This window comes from Porites lutea, chromosome 9 (genome assembly GCF_958299795.1).
Source record: "Porites lutea chromosome 9, jaPorLute2.1, whole genome shotgun sequence".
Classification (NCBI taxonomy): Eukaryota; Metazoa; Cnidaria; class Anthozoa; order Scleractinia; family Poritidae; genus Porites; species Porites lutea.
This window is the reverse complement of record NC_133209.1, coordinates 7,695,756-7,715,013: the sequence shown is the minus strand read 5'-3', so window position 1 is coordinate 7,715,013 and position 19,258 is coordinate 7,695,756. Positions and strand designations below refer to the sequence as shown.

Genomic DNA, 19,258 nt, shown 5'->3' with positions numbered 1-19,258 from the left:
ATCGGTAAGGGGAAGGGTGTTTTTTTTTGTGGTGTGGGGTTGAAAAAAATAGCTGAGAGTCTTTTTTCTGGGTTTCAGATTGGCATGATGGTGGAAATGGCGCGTCAGCCCCCCAATCTCGACAACCTGATGAACGAGGGCATTGCGTTTGTCATTGACACGTTCAAGCATCGGATCCCCCAGTGTCCCATTGGAAAACGCCTCGTCATGATTGGCAGGAGGAAGGCCTCGTACGATACCATTGACAAAGTCATGAGACGCCTGGACTTGATCATGAATGTCATGTCAGCCATGAATTTTATTGTCATTGAAATACAATAAAACAAGTGATGTGTTCTATAGCAGTGTTCCTTTTTTTGTTCATGGTTTAAATAAAGCTTCCAGGGTGGGATAGACCGCTTTGTCTTCTTCACGAGTGCCTACAATGGCGGTTTTGTCTTGGAGGGTGGGTAGAGCGATTTGTTCCACGGTCATGCCTTCACAGGGTTGATATTGTTGGGAGGTGAGATTCCACCAAGACTATTGTTCCATATCCAAATCAAAGACATAGAGGGATTTGCCTAATAGCTGGGCCATGACCACACTCCATCCTGTCCCACCCAACACATGCTTGCGGAACTCGTCAAAATAGCCCACCGCCAAGACTAAGGACGCAGGCTGGATCATGTGATAATTACGCTGTATATACTGGAGGCTGGTGGGATGATGGATTTGTCGACCCAATCGAAAAGCCGCCTGGGTGACGGTGGGTGTGGCTGCGTCCAAATCGGGCTGGGCCAAGGGCGCGAGGGACTTGGCTCGAGGGTGATAGGGGGGGATGAGGACCACACAGGAATGACCATACAAATGACATAATCGTTCCACATGCGTGTCCACGCCTTTGGCACCACCCGTGTAAATGGTCAGGGGCATGATCTGTGAAAAAAAAATTAAAAACAGTGTTTATGGTGAGACAAAGGAGTCCAAGCCCACATGGTATGCGGTTCATCATCGGCATACAGCAGGGGTGTTTGCCATTCCCGACAGGTGACGGTTTGTTCGAAAATACGTCGGACCGTGCTGCATTCATTGCAATTGTCAGGGATCCAATCCAGTCCTTGACCTCGAGCGAACGCCTCGTCTTTTTCTTCCTTACAATAGTTACATAACAAATGATCCATCAATCGATCACACCGTTGTTACCACAGCACGCGTTGGGCATTGACTTGGAAGAGGGTGGGCAGGACATTGGATTGGCGACGTAACCATCCACTCATTTGACAGACCCGTACTTGAGCGCAATGATCGTGCCAGACCCCACTCCCACGTTCCCCGTCGGTATGATCCATGCACCAATTACGGCCCTGATCGTTGGTGGCCATGACATTGACGGTGGCGATGGGAAGATTGGCCAAGTCCCGGCAGCCTTGCCCTTCCAGGACCACGATGGGGTACGAAAACCGGGGCTCTTGGAACAGTCGATACAGACCATTGAGCGTGAACACCCCGAGCCGACCGCGTTGGGGGGTGAGGTACTGTTGACACCAACGGGTGATATCGTCCTTGATCTGATGGTAGGGATGAAATTCGTGGCGGTTGTAAGCCGTGTACGGTTCAAATGGCAACCCATGCACCGTCTTGGTCTGACGATCGACGCGAGTCTTGGCCTCCTCGGATAATTGATTGTACGACACGCCCCTCGGTAACAGGTATTTGAATAAGGCATGATGATGCCGCGTCCAATCACAAAAAGCCAGTTCTCGAATAATATACTCGTCTCGGGACATGGCAAACCCCTGACTGTACACCAAGAGACCCACTTCGTTGAGCGCCATGATCGCTTACCGTGGATGGGAGAGGACTGTGACGAATGAGATGGCCTTCGAGCCACCTCTGTTTTATAGCGGAAGGCGTGTGCTCTGATTGGCGGACAGTCAGATCACACCACCCTCACGAGAGCACGGGCTGAGACAGGAGTGGTGGAAAAAAAGATCATACGAGGATCACGAGACTCAGGGTGATGGACAGGTCTTGGGCTATAAAAGGCAGGCAAGACGTTCACCAAGAGTCATTCAGCCGAGGCATGGAGCGTCAAGCCACTCAACCTGCCGCTGTGCCATCAGGACGCAAACGACGCCGAGTGAGTAGTAAGAAACCAAAGGTGGAAGAGGAAGCCCAAGCGCCAGCCCTAGACATGAAAGCCACCCGTGAACTCGAGATGGCCCTGAACGCCCCGCCCCGAGCAGACCCACTGCCACCCCCTACACCATCCCCCGTCTGTTCCGTCCACGAGCTGATGGAGGGAACCCTGAAAGACTATGAGGAAGAGTGTGTAGAAGAAGGGACGTTTCATGCCGATCCTTCCAAGGAAGTAGGGAAATGGGAAGAACAGGACCTCGACCAGATGGAAACCCAGTTGAACCATCTCTTGTATGAAACGTGCCCCTTTCATCCTCTTCAATACATCTATTGTGTCAACCCCCAAACCCAATTTGGCCAGTTGAGGTTCAAGTGCCCCCAAGAAGGGTGTCCCGTGTATTTATTTGAAGATTCTCGGGAGGTGATGATGGAGAAATTGAAAGAAGACACGCATCCTCAAGTACGTGCCCGATTGCAACGAGGGGAGCTGAAGTGCAAATGTGGGTTTCTCCCCAAGATGAAATTGAGTCGTACCAGCAAGAATTACCAGAAAGTGTTTTTCAGTTGTGGGAGCTTTCTCACTCATGCAGAACCCTGTGGCTACTTTCAATGGCGGCATGGCCCGCTATGGTACCCCCGAGAGCAAGCGCAACCCACTCTGAGACGATGGGTGAAAGACACACCCCCTGGGGTCCAATACAGGGAGGAGGAGCATCTACCTATCCCCGTTTTGAAAGGAAAAAGCTAAGAGATGGACTTTGTGGAGAGGAATAGGCCGTGGTTCAATCAGTTTGGGGAAGCCCCCAAAGCCAAGGAGAGGAAGCGGGAGAGGAGGTGCCATTTGCATAAGAACTTTGGTAGCACGGGTTTGTTTTGAAAAAAATCATGTAGGTGTGTGAAAAACTATTAAAGAAAGAGATTGGATAAGATCGTATGTCAGTGTCTTGATGTCGTTGCTGAAGATCCCCAGGAACCCGGGGCTTTGGGCGGGGTCCAACCCTTTGCCAAAGCCCATAAATTGAAAACCCCGCAAGCGCAACGGATTCTCCAATCGGTGTTGAGTTATACACTCCACAAACCCCGACGGACGCGGTTTCCCACCACGCCCACGTTGGTATTTGACCGAGACATTACCGTCGTCTGCCTCGACCGTGGGAACCATGATCCGACAACCCAGCGGTGTGATTGTGGCTGGTCCGTCGGGCAGCGGCAAGGGCGAGTTAGTGGAACAATGGTTACGGTAGCTCAATGTGTTTCAAGTCAAACCCAAAAAGATCGTCTATGCGTACGACCGATGGCAACCCCGGGTCGACCGTATGCAAAAAGAAGAATGGGATTCAGTTTCATCGCGGCTTACCGGACCCCCGTTATTTGACCCAATGGTTTGGTGGGACGCGCGGAGGGGTGCTAGTCTTGGACGATCTGGGGTGCTTACCATTTGACAGAAAATTTCGGAAATTCCGGATGGAAGATAAATGGTAAGACCACGTTTCGAAAATTCCAACCGAAAATTGAGGAGTACGTTTTGAGGTAGTCCTTTCATTCCGGTTGGTACGAACCAAACGGAATGTTGCTTACCATTAACCAATTTCTCGGTTCCAGACTCACGCTACACAAATTCGCCCTTTTTTGGATTCAAACCGTAACGGATGTGACATTTCTACGGTAAACTGGTAAATCGCTTACCATTATGCTTTCGACCCCTCAACCGGATTTTTCTGTCAAATGGTAAGCACCCCTGATGGAAGAAGGGGGACAAGACAAACACGAGTTGGATTTGTTCACCAAAGATTCCCATCATCGCAACATCACCGTGTTGTACTTGACGCAAGATTTATTCCCGCCTGGCAAATTTTCCAAGACCATCAATCGCAACGCGCATTACATCGTGGCCTTCAAAAACCCCCGGGATCAAACGGGCATACGGACCATTTTACTGCAAGCCTTTCCCGACCGATGGCGTCAAGTCTTGCGCCTATTTAAACGCATCACGTCATGCCCCTTTGGCTGTTTGATGTTGGATGTGCATCCGGCTTCGGACGATCGTTACCGATTGTGGAGTCATTTAACACCCCGAGAAGGCAAGGCGCAAGTCCATACCCTACCCGTGGATGTCCCTGCCGTTCGAAAACGCGCTGCAACGAGAACGCGAACGTCAACGGCGGCAAAGAGAAGGCGGACAGCAACTTGACTTATCGGTCCGCATGTAACCCCAACCCTCTCGCCCGCCGGTGTGGGCTCCCCCACAGCACCTCCTCCCCTCCAGGACCTCAGCAGCATGACGGACATAGTGACTGAATTGACCCGACCGGTCGATCGAGCCCAATTGGATCAAGAGATTGAGGATTTTAACCTGACCTACCCGGTCAATGTGGACGATGCCTTGAATGCGTTTACTCTACCGCCCGTGGCAGGCACAGGCACCGCCCCGGCCACCACCACGGCACCACCACCACCCTCCATCACTACCGCCCCAACCACCACGGCGACTCAAACCCGTCCCACCAAGTCCACCCGAACACGCCCCACCACCACCACCGCCTCTAGACGACCCAGACCACGTCCTGTCACCACCGCTCCCTCACGCCCCTCCACCGCCCGCCGAAGCTCCGGGGCAGGGACCAGGACCACCACCTCCACGGTGACGACCCCTACAGGACGTCCCACCATCGCTGCCAAACAACCGCGACGACGTCCCCAAGTGCCCTCTCCCCAGTCCCCGGATTCCTCCCCTCCTCCGTCGGATGACGACGATGGCGATGATGACGATGACGATCGACGGCGGGGATTAAGGCGACGGTTGGATTTGCTCAATGAAGATGCCCAACAACGTGCTCGAGGGAGGCGCATTCGCAGTATCACGCATACCAATACAGTCACCACGGTGTACGAAGATGGGGGAGGCCGTCCTTCCGTGCGCCGCACCTCTACGCGAACCTCCAGCCCAAGTCCACCACCGCCACCACGCCGAGGACGTGGCCGTGGCCGTGGCCGTGGCCGAACACGTGGACGTGGTCGACAATCGTGAATGTAAAAAAGATATAAAAACAGTGTCCTTCCTTCCACCGTCCCAGTACCATGTGTGGCCGATGTCGAAGTGCTATGGCCCCTAAACGCAAACGCAAACGCAAACGCACCACGACTCGACGCCGACCACCCGCCAAACGACCACGGCATATGACCTATGGTCAAGTGGGGGGTGTCTCACCGGGTCTCATTATGGGGATTGGCAAAACCGCTTATGGGATCACCAAAGCCTTGGGGGATCATCAAACCAAGCGCGCCATCAAAATTTCCGTAAAACGCCGACGAGAAGTTGCCTCAGGCTAACGAAAACGCTATGTGGGTGAATCGTTTAATTGTTCTATCATGTGAAAAATAGTATAAAAAGGGAACAGGCGTGTCCTCCGTCGGACAGACAAGGGATCATCATGCACTGTGGTCAACGACGAAAACGACGCCGAAAGCAACGAGGGGGCATTCTCCCGCTCCTCATCCCCGCTGCCATCGCTGCAGCCAAGGCGGCGGCGGCCGGAGCCATCAGTGGTGCAGCGGGCTACGGCGCCAAAAAAGCCATTCAAGCAGCGAGGGGCAAGAAACGGGTGGGCAAGATCAGTGCAGCGCAAATGGCGGCCAATAAACGACGGGTCCAGCGGATGTTAGGTCGAACGGGTTGGGGCGGGTTTGAAACGCTGAGAAAGCTATAAAAGAAACGCCTGGTTTGGAACAAGACTCCAATTGAGGATGGTCCGTGGACCCAATGGACGCCGGCATCGTTATGTCCCCCGAAAACGACGCCGTCGACGTGGAATGGAACGCGGCGCTAGGCTACCGCTTTTGGCAATGGCTCTCTCGCCTTTGTGGCACAGGAAATACAAACCCAGAATCCGTATTCGACGACCGGACTCAAGATTCATCATGGAGTGGCGCATGGAACGTCAAGGCCCGTTCTTGAAAAGCGTCTTACAAGAAGCCAATCAGCACAAACGACAGGAATTGTTGCGGATGGCTAATGCGGATCAGATCAATGCTATTAGTGAATTGGTGATGAACACCCTCCGTGGCACTGTACCCCGCTCCCGACACACCATCACGTTGCTCAAACCCCACGCACAGAGTTTACGCGCCGTGGCCAAACCCGCGCATTCCGTGAAACGACGACGCGCTATCATGATGGCTCAAAAAGGCGGCGCCCTCTGGCCTGAACTCTACCGATGTTATAAACGTTGCATGCGCTAGACAACACACCTCAGTTGCACCATGGAGCCCGAGATGGTGAGCACCACAGTGGACAACGCCCCCTGCTTTTTGACAATTAAGAGATAAGTACAAACAAGAATTGGTGGAAGATACCCGCTTGACCAAAGCCGCCGATTTGGCCGCCAAACAACATGTGCTCCTGACCAGTGATGCCCCCGATGCCTGGAAACGGCCTCAACTCAAAGCCGTGAGCCGTCAATTACGCCATTGGACCAAAAACGTTCGCCAACCGTTTGGGGCCCCGACCGGTGGTGTGAGCGCGACAGGGGCCACGACCCCTGGCGACGATGATTTTGAGGCGGGCCCTATGCAAGCGTGGTTCACGCAATTGGACAAGGCGACCCAGGGTATAAAACAAGGATCCACGCCTGTAGGGCCCAGAAAACCACCTGCCCCGCCCAAACCGAACATCACCCCCAGTGCCAAAAAGAAACTCAAGTTTACGCCCCAACCGAGCAGCGCGGAGTTGGCGCAAGAGTTGCCTTTTTCAGACACGTACGGTGCAGAACCGTGGGATACACCCAGTGAACGTGTGGAATCTATCAAGAAAGCGGTCAAGCGCGGGATTCGGGACAAATATTGGTCCATTTGTTGCAACGCAACGGCACGAAGGGTTTGCACCGTGTCCTCCTCCTCAGGCTCGGAGTCTGCCCAGTCCAATGGCAACCACGGTAGGGGAAAAGGACGGTCCAATTGCTCGTCCAACCATTGCCAATGTTGACGCCGAACCGTTTCCACCCGCTTCTCATATTTTTGTTTCTGCAAGGCTTTCCACCCCTCGACGCCTAACGCTCGCTTTTTCTCCGCCTGCAACTCCAGCCGCCGCACATTCAACCGTTGTTTGTAGGCCTCGTAGGTCCCCTCATCCTTCATTTTCTGCATCCATTTCTTTTGCATTTGCGCGTTCTTGCGTCTCACTTCACTCCACTTCTCCTCCGACATGGCATGGTAGCGCCGCATGCCCTCCTGGGTCTTTTTGGCCTTGAATGCCTCGTACTCCCCGTTCGCTTTCATACGCGCCATGCGTTCGTAATAACGCCGACGGTGAAGGGCCTTCACATCCTCTAAACCGTTCAAGGCCACATATTTCCGCTGCCGATACAGCTTCTGGTTGATTCTATTTTTCTCGGGGTCCCTCTTTTTTGGGGGCTGGCTCAATCCTGGCATATCCATGCTCCAATTCCAGTAATCGGGCGGCACACACGTCCGCCAAAGCACGTAACTTTCGGAAAGGGGCTTGCTCGCTCTGACGAGCCTTGGCACGACGGTCCCGCTGCTGCTGCACAATTCGCTCGCGGTTCCGGTGGTAATAGTCCCGATTTAGGTGGCGTACTTGGGTCGCATGCGTGGCTCGGTATCGGTTACAGGCCTGTCGGTTCGCCTCTCGGGCTTTGGCTTTCTGTTCTGCTGTTGGGGCTGGTTTGGGTGGACGTGGTGGTTTGACCTTTTTCTGGGCCGCCCGCCGTTCACGTTTCCGTTGCAATAGTGTCTCTCTGTTTTTCATATACCACTTGTGCTTCAGTTGTTTCGCCTTCTCGGGATTTTTGTTGGGCATATCGAACACAACTGACGACTGTCCTGGACGTTTGACTATATCTAGTGTTCCCTCCACCAATCACAGATCTCGGTCCAGGCCCAGAGGAGACCTAAAGAGTCTGTACCCATGGGGGGGACCACCGCTGATCTTCCTCCTGTCGATCAAACCCCTCACCTGACTCTCACCTGAGCCTTTTCCACCAATCCCAGCCCATTAGTGATCACGTGTTTTTCGGTCTATAAAAGCCAACGCCAAGCGCGGGAAATTCAAATTGTTTTCCTCCGCCATGGCGGAGGACCTAATGTATCACTTTAGTGCTGAAGAGGAGGATGAGGATACTCTGTTGGACCGCGCCTATGACGGGAGGGAACAGTTGGGAGGTGCTGCCGCCCGCGGCCCCCTCTTTCAATTCACCATGCAACCCATTGGTCGACGACGCCGCTGGCGTGATGTCGTAGAACGTGCGCAATTCAATGCGCAATTACGGCAATTGCGGGATCCTGTCCCTGGGGACAATATTGGCATGGCCTTGACCGAAGCGTTACATCAAGCCATTGAAACGGAACTTGACCGCGAGCAGCGACCCGCCCATCATTTTGTCAATTTTGCCATTACGGCCCATGGTTTCACCCATGCCTATCAAACAGCCAATTTCACGGTAGGGGAATTTTTACAACGCACCGCTCGCTTAGATGAGATGTTGGCCACCCTGGCCGGTAAATTAAGCAGCAATGAAGCCTTCAACCCCGATCGCGGTTTCCAAGTGGATGTGGTGTTTGTATCCATGCCTGGCCCAGGATCCGGTCGACATAAACAACGCAATGCGGGACGTCTATGCCTGGATAGAGACAATAAGAAAAAAAGATGTATCGTCACCATCCAAAACAGAGATGCCCTATGCTGTGCCCGCGCCATTGTCACCATGCGAGCGCATTGTCATAAAGATCAAGGCGCGGATGAGTTTCGTCAATGGGACAATCTCAAACGTGGGCTTGCTGTGCAGGAACGTCAAGCCCAGGCATTACATCAGCAAGCGAGAGTAGCCGAGGGTCCCTGTGGTTTGCCAGAACTTCGCCAATTTCAACAGGCGTTGGGGACCCACTGTCAATTGCTGGTGATGACCCGGATAAAACCGTTTTTTCTGATGTTCAAAGGGCCCGCCGCCCCCCATCAGGTTCGTTTACTCAAATCCTATGATCATTTTGATGGCTGCACGTCCTTTCCTGCTTTTATAAACCGCTCCTATTATTGTGTGGACTGTGAACGGGGGTTCAACACCAACGATCGAACCAATCATACCTGTGAAGGGAAGCGTTGCTCCGCGTGTGGTCGATTTGATTGTCAGGATTATGTGCGTGGTACCCGCCCCGCGGAGTATTGCAGTCTGTGTCACTGCAAGTTTTACTGCGGTTATTGCAAACGTCATCATGTGGTCAGCAAACAATGTCAATCCGTGAAAACCTGTCTCAAGTGTCAGGCCCAATACACGGTCGTCCCTAACAGACGTCACCAGTGCGGACACGCCAAATGTCCCGTGTGTCAGGAATGGGTGTCCATCCAGGACCACCGGTGTTACATTCAGCCCGTGGTGGAGGACGAGGAGTCTGAACCAACAGAGGAGGGGGAAGGTTGCATGGTGGCGCCACCCTCTCCCCTGTTTGTTTATGCGGATTTTGAAGCCATGCAAAATTCCGAAGGGGTGTTTGTGGCTAATTTGTTGTGCTATTCGTCCAGCGAAGAAACGACCATCCATGTGTTGGACGGGGAAGACTGTGCCTTACAATTTTTGCGTGATTTAGATGATCTCACTGTCATCCCGGACTTAGAGGGCGAACGGAACATTCTTGTGGTGTTTCACAAATTGAAAGGCTTCGATGGCATGTTTATTTTGCACGAACTGTACCAGCAACAACGCGAGGTCGTGGATCAACTGACGGTGGGAGCCAAAGTGTTGTCCTTCAAGAGCGGACCCGTCAAATTCATTGACTCGTTGTGTTTTTTGCCTATGCCGCTGGCCTCATTTCCCAGCACCTTCAATTTGACCGAATTAAAGAAGGGATTCTTTCCTCATTTGTTCAACACCCCTGACCACCAACAGTATGTGTGCCGCATCCCCGATTTGGAATTTTATGATCCCGATGGCATGATGGCCAAAAAGAAAGACGAACTGACCCGTTGGCACGCGGATCAAGTCCGTCGTAATGTGCCCTTCCATTTCAAACACGAAATGATCGAGTACTGCAAATCGGATGTGGCTCTGTTGAAAGCCGGTTGTGAAGCCTTTCAGCAAGAATTCGAACGGCAGGCTGGCTTCAATCCCATGGCCAAGTGCATCACCGTCGCCAGTGCTTGCAATCTGTATTGGCGCAAACACCATCTGACCCCCGACACCATCGCCGTCGAACCTCTGGGTGGCTGGCGAGGGGCCCAAGTCAACCAATCCCTCAAGGCCCTGCAATGGCTGTACTATCAAGAACATCAAAGTCCCAAGCAGGGGGCCAGTGCAGACCGCATCCGACACGTTCGCAACGGGGGCGAACAGTCGGTCCGGACGATCGCCAACAGTTATTTCGTGGATGGCTACGATCCCCTGACTCGTACTGTCTACGAGTTTCATGGGTGTCTCTACCATGGATGTCCCACCTGTTTTCCCGTGAGAGACGCCAAACATTATGCCACGCCTGATCGAACCGTGGAGGAACTGTATCAAGCCACGGTCTCCAAACGCATGGCTTTGCTCAGAGCGGGTTATACCGTCCTAGAAATGTGGGAGTGTGAGTGGGACCGGCTGGTCGACAACGAGCCTGCCGTGTCTCAGTTTCTTGGTTCCTTCGATCTTGTACCACCCTTGGAACCCCGCGAGTCCTTTTTTGGGGGTCGAACCGGCGCAGTAGCCCTGCATGCCGTGGCTGGGGAGGGGGAGGAGATACGTTATGTGGATGTCACCTCCCTTTACCTATGGGTGAATAAGAACTGCCCCTACCCCCTCGGTCATCCACAGATCATCACCCAACCCGTCGACCAGTCCCTGGGATCGTATTTTGGTCTGGCTACCGTGGACATTCTTCCTCCGGCTGGTTTATTCCACCCCGTCTTGCCCGTACGCTGTGGTCAAAAGCTCACTTTTCCTCTCTGCCGTTCCTGTGTCCAGGAGGAACAAGCCCAACCCATGTTGACCAGAACCCGCTATTGCCCTCATTCTGACGTGGATCACATACTACGCGGGACCTGGTGCACGCCCGAACTGGTCAAGGCCGTCGAAAAGGGGTACACTCTCATCAAGATCCACGAAGTCTGGCATTTTCCCCCCCGAGCAACGCCAAACGGGTCTTTTCGCCAGTTACGTGAACACCTGGCTAAAGATCAAACAAGAATCAGCGGGGTGGCCCAGTTGGTGTCAGACCCTCGAGCAAAAACGAGAGTACATTCTTCGCTACCAGGAACGAGAGGGCATCCGACTGGACATCGCCAGTATTGCCAAAAATCCCGGTCGCAAGGCCACCGCCAAGTTGATGCTCAACAGCTTCTGGGGCAAATTCGGTGAGCGTATCAACAAACCCACCACCGTCACCGTCCAAAACCCCGCCTATTTGTTCAGCCTGATCTCCGATGCTGCTCTCGATATCAGCACTCTCCGCCTCTGTACTGACGACATCTTGGAGGCCGTTTACACCAGTGTCCAAGACAATAATAATAACCTTTATTTATTACCTTTGGCGATAAGAATTACGGTAATATTACAATAAAAATTCAAAACACTACATATTATATATACATATCAAATTAAGTTAAGATTAGCACCTCTAGAAATAAATGATTGTTTATGCCTAACAGTGCGTGATACAGGTATTCTGAGGTGCGCTGGGTTAGTCTTACAAGATCTTAGATTATGGCCATGATCCACTGGCTTTTCTAAAAAACGTTTACAAGGATGTGCTTCAGATTCTAGGATACGTTTAAATTCTTTCCTCGTCAAATTCTGACGCCTAGTTACAAGTGATTCAACAGTATCCCTAGGGAGACCAATGACATTTAGACATCTATTCTGCACCCTCTGTAGATCTTTTTCGAGGTAAATGGGCAGCCCTCCCCAGACAGGCGAGGCATATTCTAAAACAGGTCTAATCTTGGTGATGTAAGTTGTAAGACCAATGTCCCTGGGGAGATGGGCTGTTCTACAGACCCTAAGATAGTGGATCCGTTTACACGCTTTGCTGACAATACTTGAGACATGTGTATTCCACTTGAGATCGTTCTGTACATATACACCCAGTAGTTTAAACTCTGAAACCCTCTCCAGTTCAGTAGGCCCGTTATTAATAGGAGCAGGAATTGGACAGGACTTCTTGAAGGTGATCCACATATCTTTGGTCTTTTTAGCATTCAGCTCCATTTTATTCTGCACAGCCCATCTTTCCAAGTGAGTCACAGCATCCTGCATTTGACTGACAGAGTCCTTAAAAACAAGCTCGTATAGGGTGCAGTCATCAGCGTACTTGCAAGTGGATACCGGTATTCCCCTGGGGATGCAGTCCTCAACATCGTTGACATGCACATTAAAAAGTGTAGGAGAAATGACACCGCCCTGGGGTACACCAGCAATCACCTCACCATGTCTGGAGAGGACTCCCGGGAGCTTAACCTGCTGTGTTCTGCCTGATAGGTAGCTCTGTGTCCATTTCCAAAAGCTCTTGGTGATGCCCATGCCAGCGAGTTTAGTCAACAGAACGCCATGATCCACCAGATCGAAGGCTTTTCGGAAGTCTACATAGACCACATGCACGCCATTATATAGACTACCAGAATCTGTAGCGTTATACCAGTCTTGTGTGATGCTGGCAAGCGCAGTCATAGTAGATCTGTCCGCCGTAAAAGCGTGTTGGGAAGCATTAAGACTTAGGTCCTTTAGGTTTAGCTTAAGCTGGATCCTCTCCAGTACCTTGGCGACTTGTGGCAAAACTGAAATCTACCTAAAGTCATTGTTTATATCCGTCGGATTATTAACCTTGGGTACCGGGCTGACAAGAGCATGCTTGTAACTAGTAGGATACTTGGACTGTACTATACTGGCACAAATAATGTCGTGTACAACAGGTGCCAGTTCTTCGTGAAATCGTTTAAGGAGCCACGCAGGCACACCGTCAACACCTGTTGCTTTCCTCGGATTCACATGTTTGAGTATGGCTTTGAGTTGCCCAATGTTTGGAACAGGTGGAGGTCTGTCGTCCAATTCATTGGCAACCTCGCTGACTGACAGTGCGGTTGACAATGCCGTCAAAGGCACCAAGACCAACATCTTTGTGGCAGCTTTAACCACGTGCCATGCTCGATTGAAGCTCTACGAGTCCCTCGACACCCTTCAACAGCAAGTTTTTTGCCATGATACGGACAGTGTGATCCACCGATGGCGTCCCGATCAACCCTCCATCACCACGGGTGATTTTCTGGGGGACATGACGGATGAACTGGACGGGGACGTCATCACCGAGTTTGTTTCTGGGGGCGCTAAGAATTATGGGTACACGACACGGCAGGGCAAAGTGGTGTGCAAGGTACGTGGATTCACCTTGAACGTCCGCGGCTCCGCCATTCTCAATTTTCACACGATGAAAGACAATATTCTCTCGGAATTAGACTCGCCTCAGGACTCTCGTCGAAATTTGAACATTGTCAGCCCCTATCATTTTCAAAGGGATCTAGAAAAGAAACAAATTCAAGTGGTTCGGCGCGTCAAGCAGTATGGGTTGGTGTTTGACAAGCGTGTCATCGATGTGGCCACCAAATCGAGCTATCCGTATGGGTACGAGAGAATTGGGGATGAACTCGACCTCCTATTAGATTTGTAAAAGGGCGTGACGTCACTCGGACCTCACACACGTCCCGCTTGTAACCAGGCTCCACTCGAGATGTTCATTAAAAATTGTTCACGGTCAAACTTGTGTGCATATGTTCTATTCCCCATGAGGTCACGTGAACAAAATGATGACGTATCGTATGCTAATGAGTCACGTGACCCTCAAACACAATACCCCTATTGTCTTTCTCGCGCTCTGATTGGTTACTACCTGAAGTAGCCATGTATACTACTTATTTGCATATGAAACCAATGTTACGAAGATGGAAAAAGGACGATTGACAGACTGCATTGACATGAGGTACCATACAAAGGGACTGATGAAAGATAACTCCAAGATTGCGTGCACTGGGGGAGCAGGATACAGTCTCATTACATATATCAACAGAAGATAGTGGTGGTCGAGTTCGATAGGAAGAGGATATTACGAGAACTTCGGACTTGTCTTTATTTAATTTCAGCTTGTTGGAAAGCATCCATGCGTCCATGTCCCGAACACAGTTTACCAATTTGGCGTTTCTCAGATTCATATCAGAAACAGACGACGTCCTGAACGTAATATATAGCTGTGTGTCATCAGCATAAAAGTGATAGATCATTTGATGACGTCGAGCAATCTCGCCAAGAGGTGATGTGTACATTGAATATAACAACGGGCCAAGAACGGATCCCTGCGGTACACCAAACTCAAGAACATGAGAAGCAGAGCACGCACCATTAACCTGCACAAACTGTATACGATCAGAAAGATATGATCGAAACCATTCCAATACAGTTCCAGTAATTCCAAAGCGATTGGACAGTCGCGAAAGGAGGATACCATGATCAACGCTATCAAATGCAGCCGAAAGATCGAGAAGTACCAGGATAACTGAATTATGTTGATCTGTTGCCATGGCTATGTCATTGTGGACTTCTAAGAAGAGCCGTCTCTGTACTATGGTTTCTCTTATAGGCCGATTGATATGTTTCACCAAGGTCACTAATATCTAAGTATTGAATCAGCTGTTTAGCAACACATTTTTCAATTGTTTTGGATATGAAACGAAGATTAGAAATAGGCCTATAGTTCTTGAAGTCGTTCGAATCCAGAAGAGGGCTTTTTGAGCAATGGCTTAAGTATAGCTTGTTTAAGTATTCCAGGCATCCGACCAGTTTCCAAGGAAAGGTTGACAATATTGTGTATTACTGGGAGAATAGAAGGAAACAGACATTTAAGTACATGACCAGGAACAGGATCAACTCACAGGACTTAGGGGTAGTTGAGCCGAGGGTTTTATCTGCGCTTCGCGCCAAAAATAGAGAATGGCGTGTCTCGTGTTCGGGGTTTCTGGTTACATTTGGGAGTCCTTGACTTCACTGATTCCACTCCGACAAAAAAATCTAACGTGTGTATGTTTCTCCTACATCTAATGGGCAAATTTGTTAACTTTGTGGGAAAGCTTTGAATCGTCGAGGAAGGGCATTGCAGAGGAGAAAGGAGGGATAAACCTCAATAAGATGTCGCGCGCGCGCTTCAGATAGTGATATCGGCGAGTGGAAGAATCACATTGCAATCCCCGCCATATAGTCAAAATAAACGATTGAAAACGTATCCGGAAGCGTATGGAGCCAGCTCAACAGTTTCGGTTAGAGCAGAGACAAAAACATCTCTACCCGACAGATATGCTTCGATTACTTTCCTCTGATAGTCACGCATATTCATAATATCCCGTGGCCTCGAGAGCATCTTTTATTATATAATATCGCTTTTGCAATCGCCCCTATAATGGAATCTCAACCGCAATTCATGTTTCAGTGCGCTTTAAATTACTTGTGAGTGACCACTTTATCCCCTTCTCTGATTGGTCTAAGCGCAGCAACTCGTTTTTGGCTCGTTAAAACTGGCGCAAATCAAGTATGAAAATCCTTCGTGCGCCACATTTTATCAGACGAACGACTTCTTTGAAAGACTAGGGGGACTTCGAAGCTCCCTCGTCCCGGTCACAGAAAGCGAAGAAAAAGCCCCGTCTGAATAGGGTTCAAAAAGGTGCTTAATAAACCATGAGGTTTGCAAATTAACTTATAATGAGTATATAACGCTGTTGGGGTAGCACATTCACAGAGTGGATCGAATTCGTTTACCATTCCGGATCCGGATCCGGATCCGATCGAATTAAGGATCTAGGAATGATGGTTTTTTTAGCAGAGGGGAAAATCTGAGTATCCTGAGAAAAACCTTTTGGAGCAAGGGTGAGAACCAACAACGAACTGAATTCGCGTATGTTGTCGCCCCTGGAATTCGACACGGGGCCATAATGATGGGAGACAAATGCTCCTATCAAAGCCCCATCTCGCTAATACCGATCTATCTCTCTGAACTTTAAGTGTACGCCTTTGTTTTTCTATGACCAGATAAGAAATGATTGCAACTTGAAAGAGTTTGCTTCGACTTTTTGCTAATGCAATTCTTGGGTTGTCAAAATTTTAAATAAACTGATTATGTTCATGCTGTTTTCCTTTCCTTTAAGAGAATCGCTTGATCTATTGATAAGAGGCCTTTAAGCATGAGAAATTGAAGTATAAGGGATAAAAAAGTGGGTTCAATTTCAGTTTAGGCATGGACCAAATTAAAAGGTAAAACTCACTTTGACATAGACTCTGGGCACTCAGTTTGTGAGTGTGTAATTGATATTATTTATTATCTAGGAAGTTGCGGAAACAAGCAACTTGCTGGGGACAAATGCTAAGCCTTGCACTGTTGACATGATGCAACAAGAGGATGCTGATTTTGAAAGTGAGGATGATTGCAAAATACCCTTGATCGTACTTTCGCCACCAAATCACGCCGAGGTAAATATTTTTTTCAAGTTAAGGACAAAACGGTAGTAGCTTCCCTCCTCTTCAAGGAATCCGTAAAATGTTCAACGCACTTACAAAATTAGCTTTGAATGAATGATTTTGATTTAGCAGTGCAGTATACAAAATTATCATTTTTCAGAGCTAAGAAACCCGAACTGAGGAGTGTTTGGTAGCTACTCGTAATGAAATCTGGAAGATGCATGTTAAGGATAGTGTTTCGCTTATAAATATCGTCACTAAATTAATTTTCCCTATATCATCTTATCACCAGCCGAAGATCAAGAGCAAATCGGAACTTTCAGCACTTGAATACACCATACCGGATCGGTCCACACGAAGTGGCTATTCATTTTATCATTTATTTTAATAATTTCGTTGGGAAGAATAATAAGGGAGAAGGAAGAGAGAGCTAATAGCAAGGCGGGGGAGAGGTGGAGGTAATTATTTTGCTTCCTGTATACTTGGGGGGGGGGGGGGGGGCTTATAAGAGAGGGGAGCTCAATAGAGGATTTACGGTATCTTCAAATTTATCACGTGAATTATTTAGGATACAGAGCGAGTTGAAGACAGGCCAAATAACTCCGAAGCAAGTGGGGAAACTTCGACTACTCCAGACGGCAAGAAAGAGCAAGAAGAGCAAGGTGATTTTGACGATGACGATCAATGCAAAATCCCAATTACAGTGTTTTGGTCGTCGATCCAGGAAGAAAATGCTGCACCCAAGACAGATGAGAAAGAGTGTGATAACGACTGTGAGACATTTCATCCAACTGACGCGATGTCCTTTGCATGGCAGATAGCAAGAGGAATGGTGGGCTTATTTAGATATTTTTGTGTCTCTTGGAAAAAAATGACCGGTTACAGTGTAGCCGTCTGTAGAAGTTCTGATTTTACAAATGGTGTAAAGTTTTAATTTAAAGATGAATTTACAGAAAATGAACAGATTTCGGCACCAGATAAAATTAGATTTCATTATCAGTTTGTTTGTGCGATGTTTACATGGATATAAAAATGGGTATTTCAATCTTCCTTTTTCTTTTGTTTTCTTTTTTCCTCTTTAGAGACAATTCTTCAAAACCTTTATTATTATACTTGATTACTAGCAAACTTATATGTTAATTTCTTATCTCATTCACTTAACTGGCTTTACACTTTTCAGAGCTACCTCTCTGAGAAGGGCTTAGTTCACCGGGATCTTGCTGCAAGAAACATTCTTGTTGGACACGGTAAAAAACTCAAGATTGGAGACTTTGGTTTGATGCGAGAAATGTATCATGAGCTCTATGAAGTTAAGAAGCAGAGGAAACTGCCCATCAAGTGGATGGCACCAGAGGCGATTTATGAACAGATCTTCACCTCCAAAAGCGACGTGTATGTGCTATTTTTGACATATAATACAGCGGAGTATAACACCGATTTAACGTTTACAAGAAACCTTAAAATTCCGTTAATTTGAGTGTGCGTCGCTGCTTGAGGCTTTTTATGTGTATATGGCATAAACATAATTTAGGCTTCTTAAGAATTCCCTTGAGTCTAAGTTTCCTCCGTAGTGGTTACTTTCCAAGATGTTACAAAAAATTTCTTTCATTGCAGAATTTTTCAAGATCAACCCGTTATGTTTCCACTCGATTTCATACCCTCTAGAAAAACTTTAAACAAAATAAAATTATTGTCATCAAATGTAGGCTATGATTTGTCCTAAACCATATACAGCAGCAATACTCACTAGTCTTAGGAAGCGTTTTTCAAGCTCCAAGTTTTATGCGCATAAGGCAACATTTTAGGCTTATTTATGTTCTTTTGTTCAATCTTTTTTTTTATTATTATTATTATTTTAGGTGGTCATATGGAATCGTTATGTGGGAAATTGCAACTTTAGGTAAAATTCCAAATTCTACTTATTTTGTCGCCTGCGTAGCTTTTTCTTTAGAAAGGGAGGGAGGGGGTTGGGGACCGAGCGGTGCGTTTTTGCCCTATTCTCCTCGTGCTTTATACCCTCCTTTGCTCTCCCCAATAATTTAAACCTCTCAGTACCTTCAGGCTACTTAGGCTCCGTCTAGCTTAACAAGTGTATAATCAAACAAGAAAATGGTCAGTACAGGGTTTTCACATTGATCTTAATTCATCAATTGTCCTGTAACCCAGGCCAGGGTGATTGAGTTCAATCGTGCAACGATAAAACGTATTATATTGGACTAATAAACTACGACCGCTGAAGAACTGGCGAGTTTTTTGAAGAAATTCTACCTGAAAAGGAAACTGAACAGGTTCCTTCATAATTCATAAACTTTCAGTTAAATTTACTGACTTTTCAAGATGAAATTCTATAACTTTTGTAAGCCTAAGGCAAGCATCGTAATCGTCCATTAAAGCAGCAGAATAGTCTCTATCAGTATCTAATAATCAGTTTAGTCCTTGGATCTCTGCTTATTCATTAAAAAAACAAACAAACAAACAAATTACTCAAGACTCGGAATTGGTGTTAAAAGCATAATCATAATCGACGAGACCCTTTTCAATTTTCTTGCAGGAGGTTCACCCTATCCACTGCTTAACAACGCTGAAGTCATGAGTCTCCTCAGAACGGGGAACCGATTGGAAAAACCTGACTTGTGCTCGGACAACTTGTAAGCCATTAGAATTCCCAG

General features: G+C 48.6%; 1 protein-coding gene across 1 annotated transcript in view; it reads left to right on the top strand.

Moving 5' to 3' along the window:
• LOC140948826 (platelet-derived growth factor receptor alpha-like) overlaps positions 1 to 19,258 on the top strand; it is a 35,457-nt gene extending 16,199 nt beyond the window's left edge. Inside the window, exons 4-8 of the mRNA XM_073398101.1 lie at positions 16,458 to 16,601; positions 17,158 to 17,421; positions 17,770 to 17,981; positions 18,449 to 18,489; positions 19,141 to 19,258. Coding sequence (XP_073254202.1) covers positions 16,458 to 16,601; positions 17,158 to 17,421; positions 17,770 to 17,981; positions 18,449 to 18,489; positions 19,141 to 19,241 — 762 coding nt within the window. The 3' untranslated portion in view covers positions 19,242 to 19,258. The remainder of the gene's footprint in view (positions 1 to 16,457; positions 16,602 to 17,157; positions 17,422 to 17,769; positions 17,982 to 18,448; positions 18,490 to 19,140) is intronic.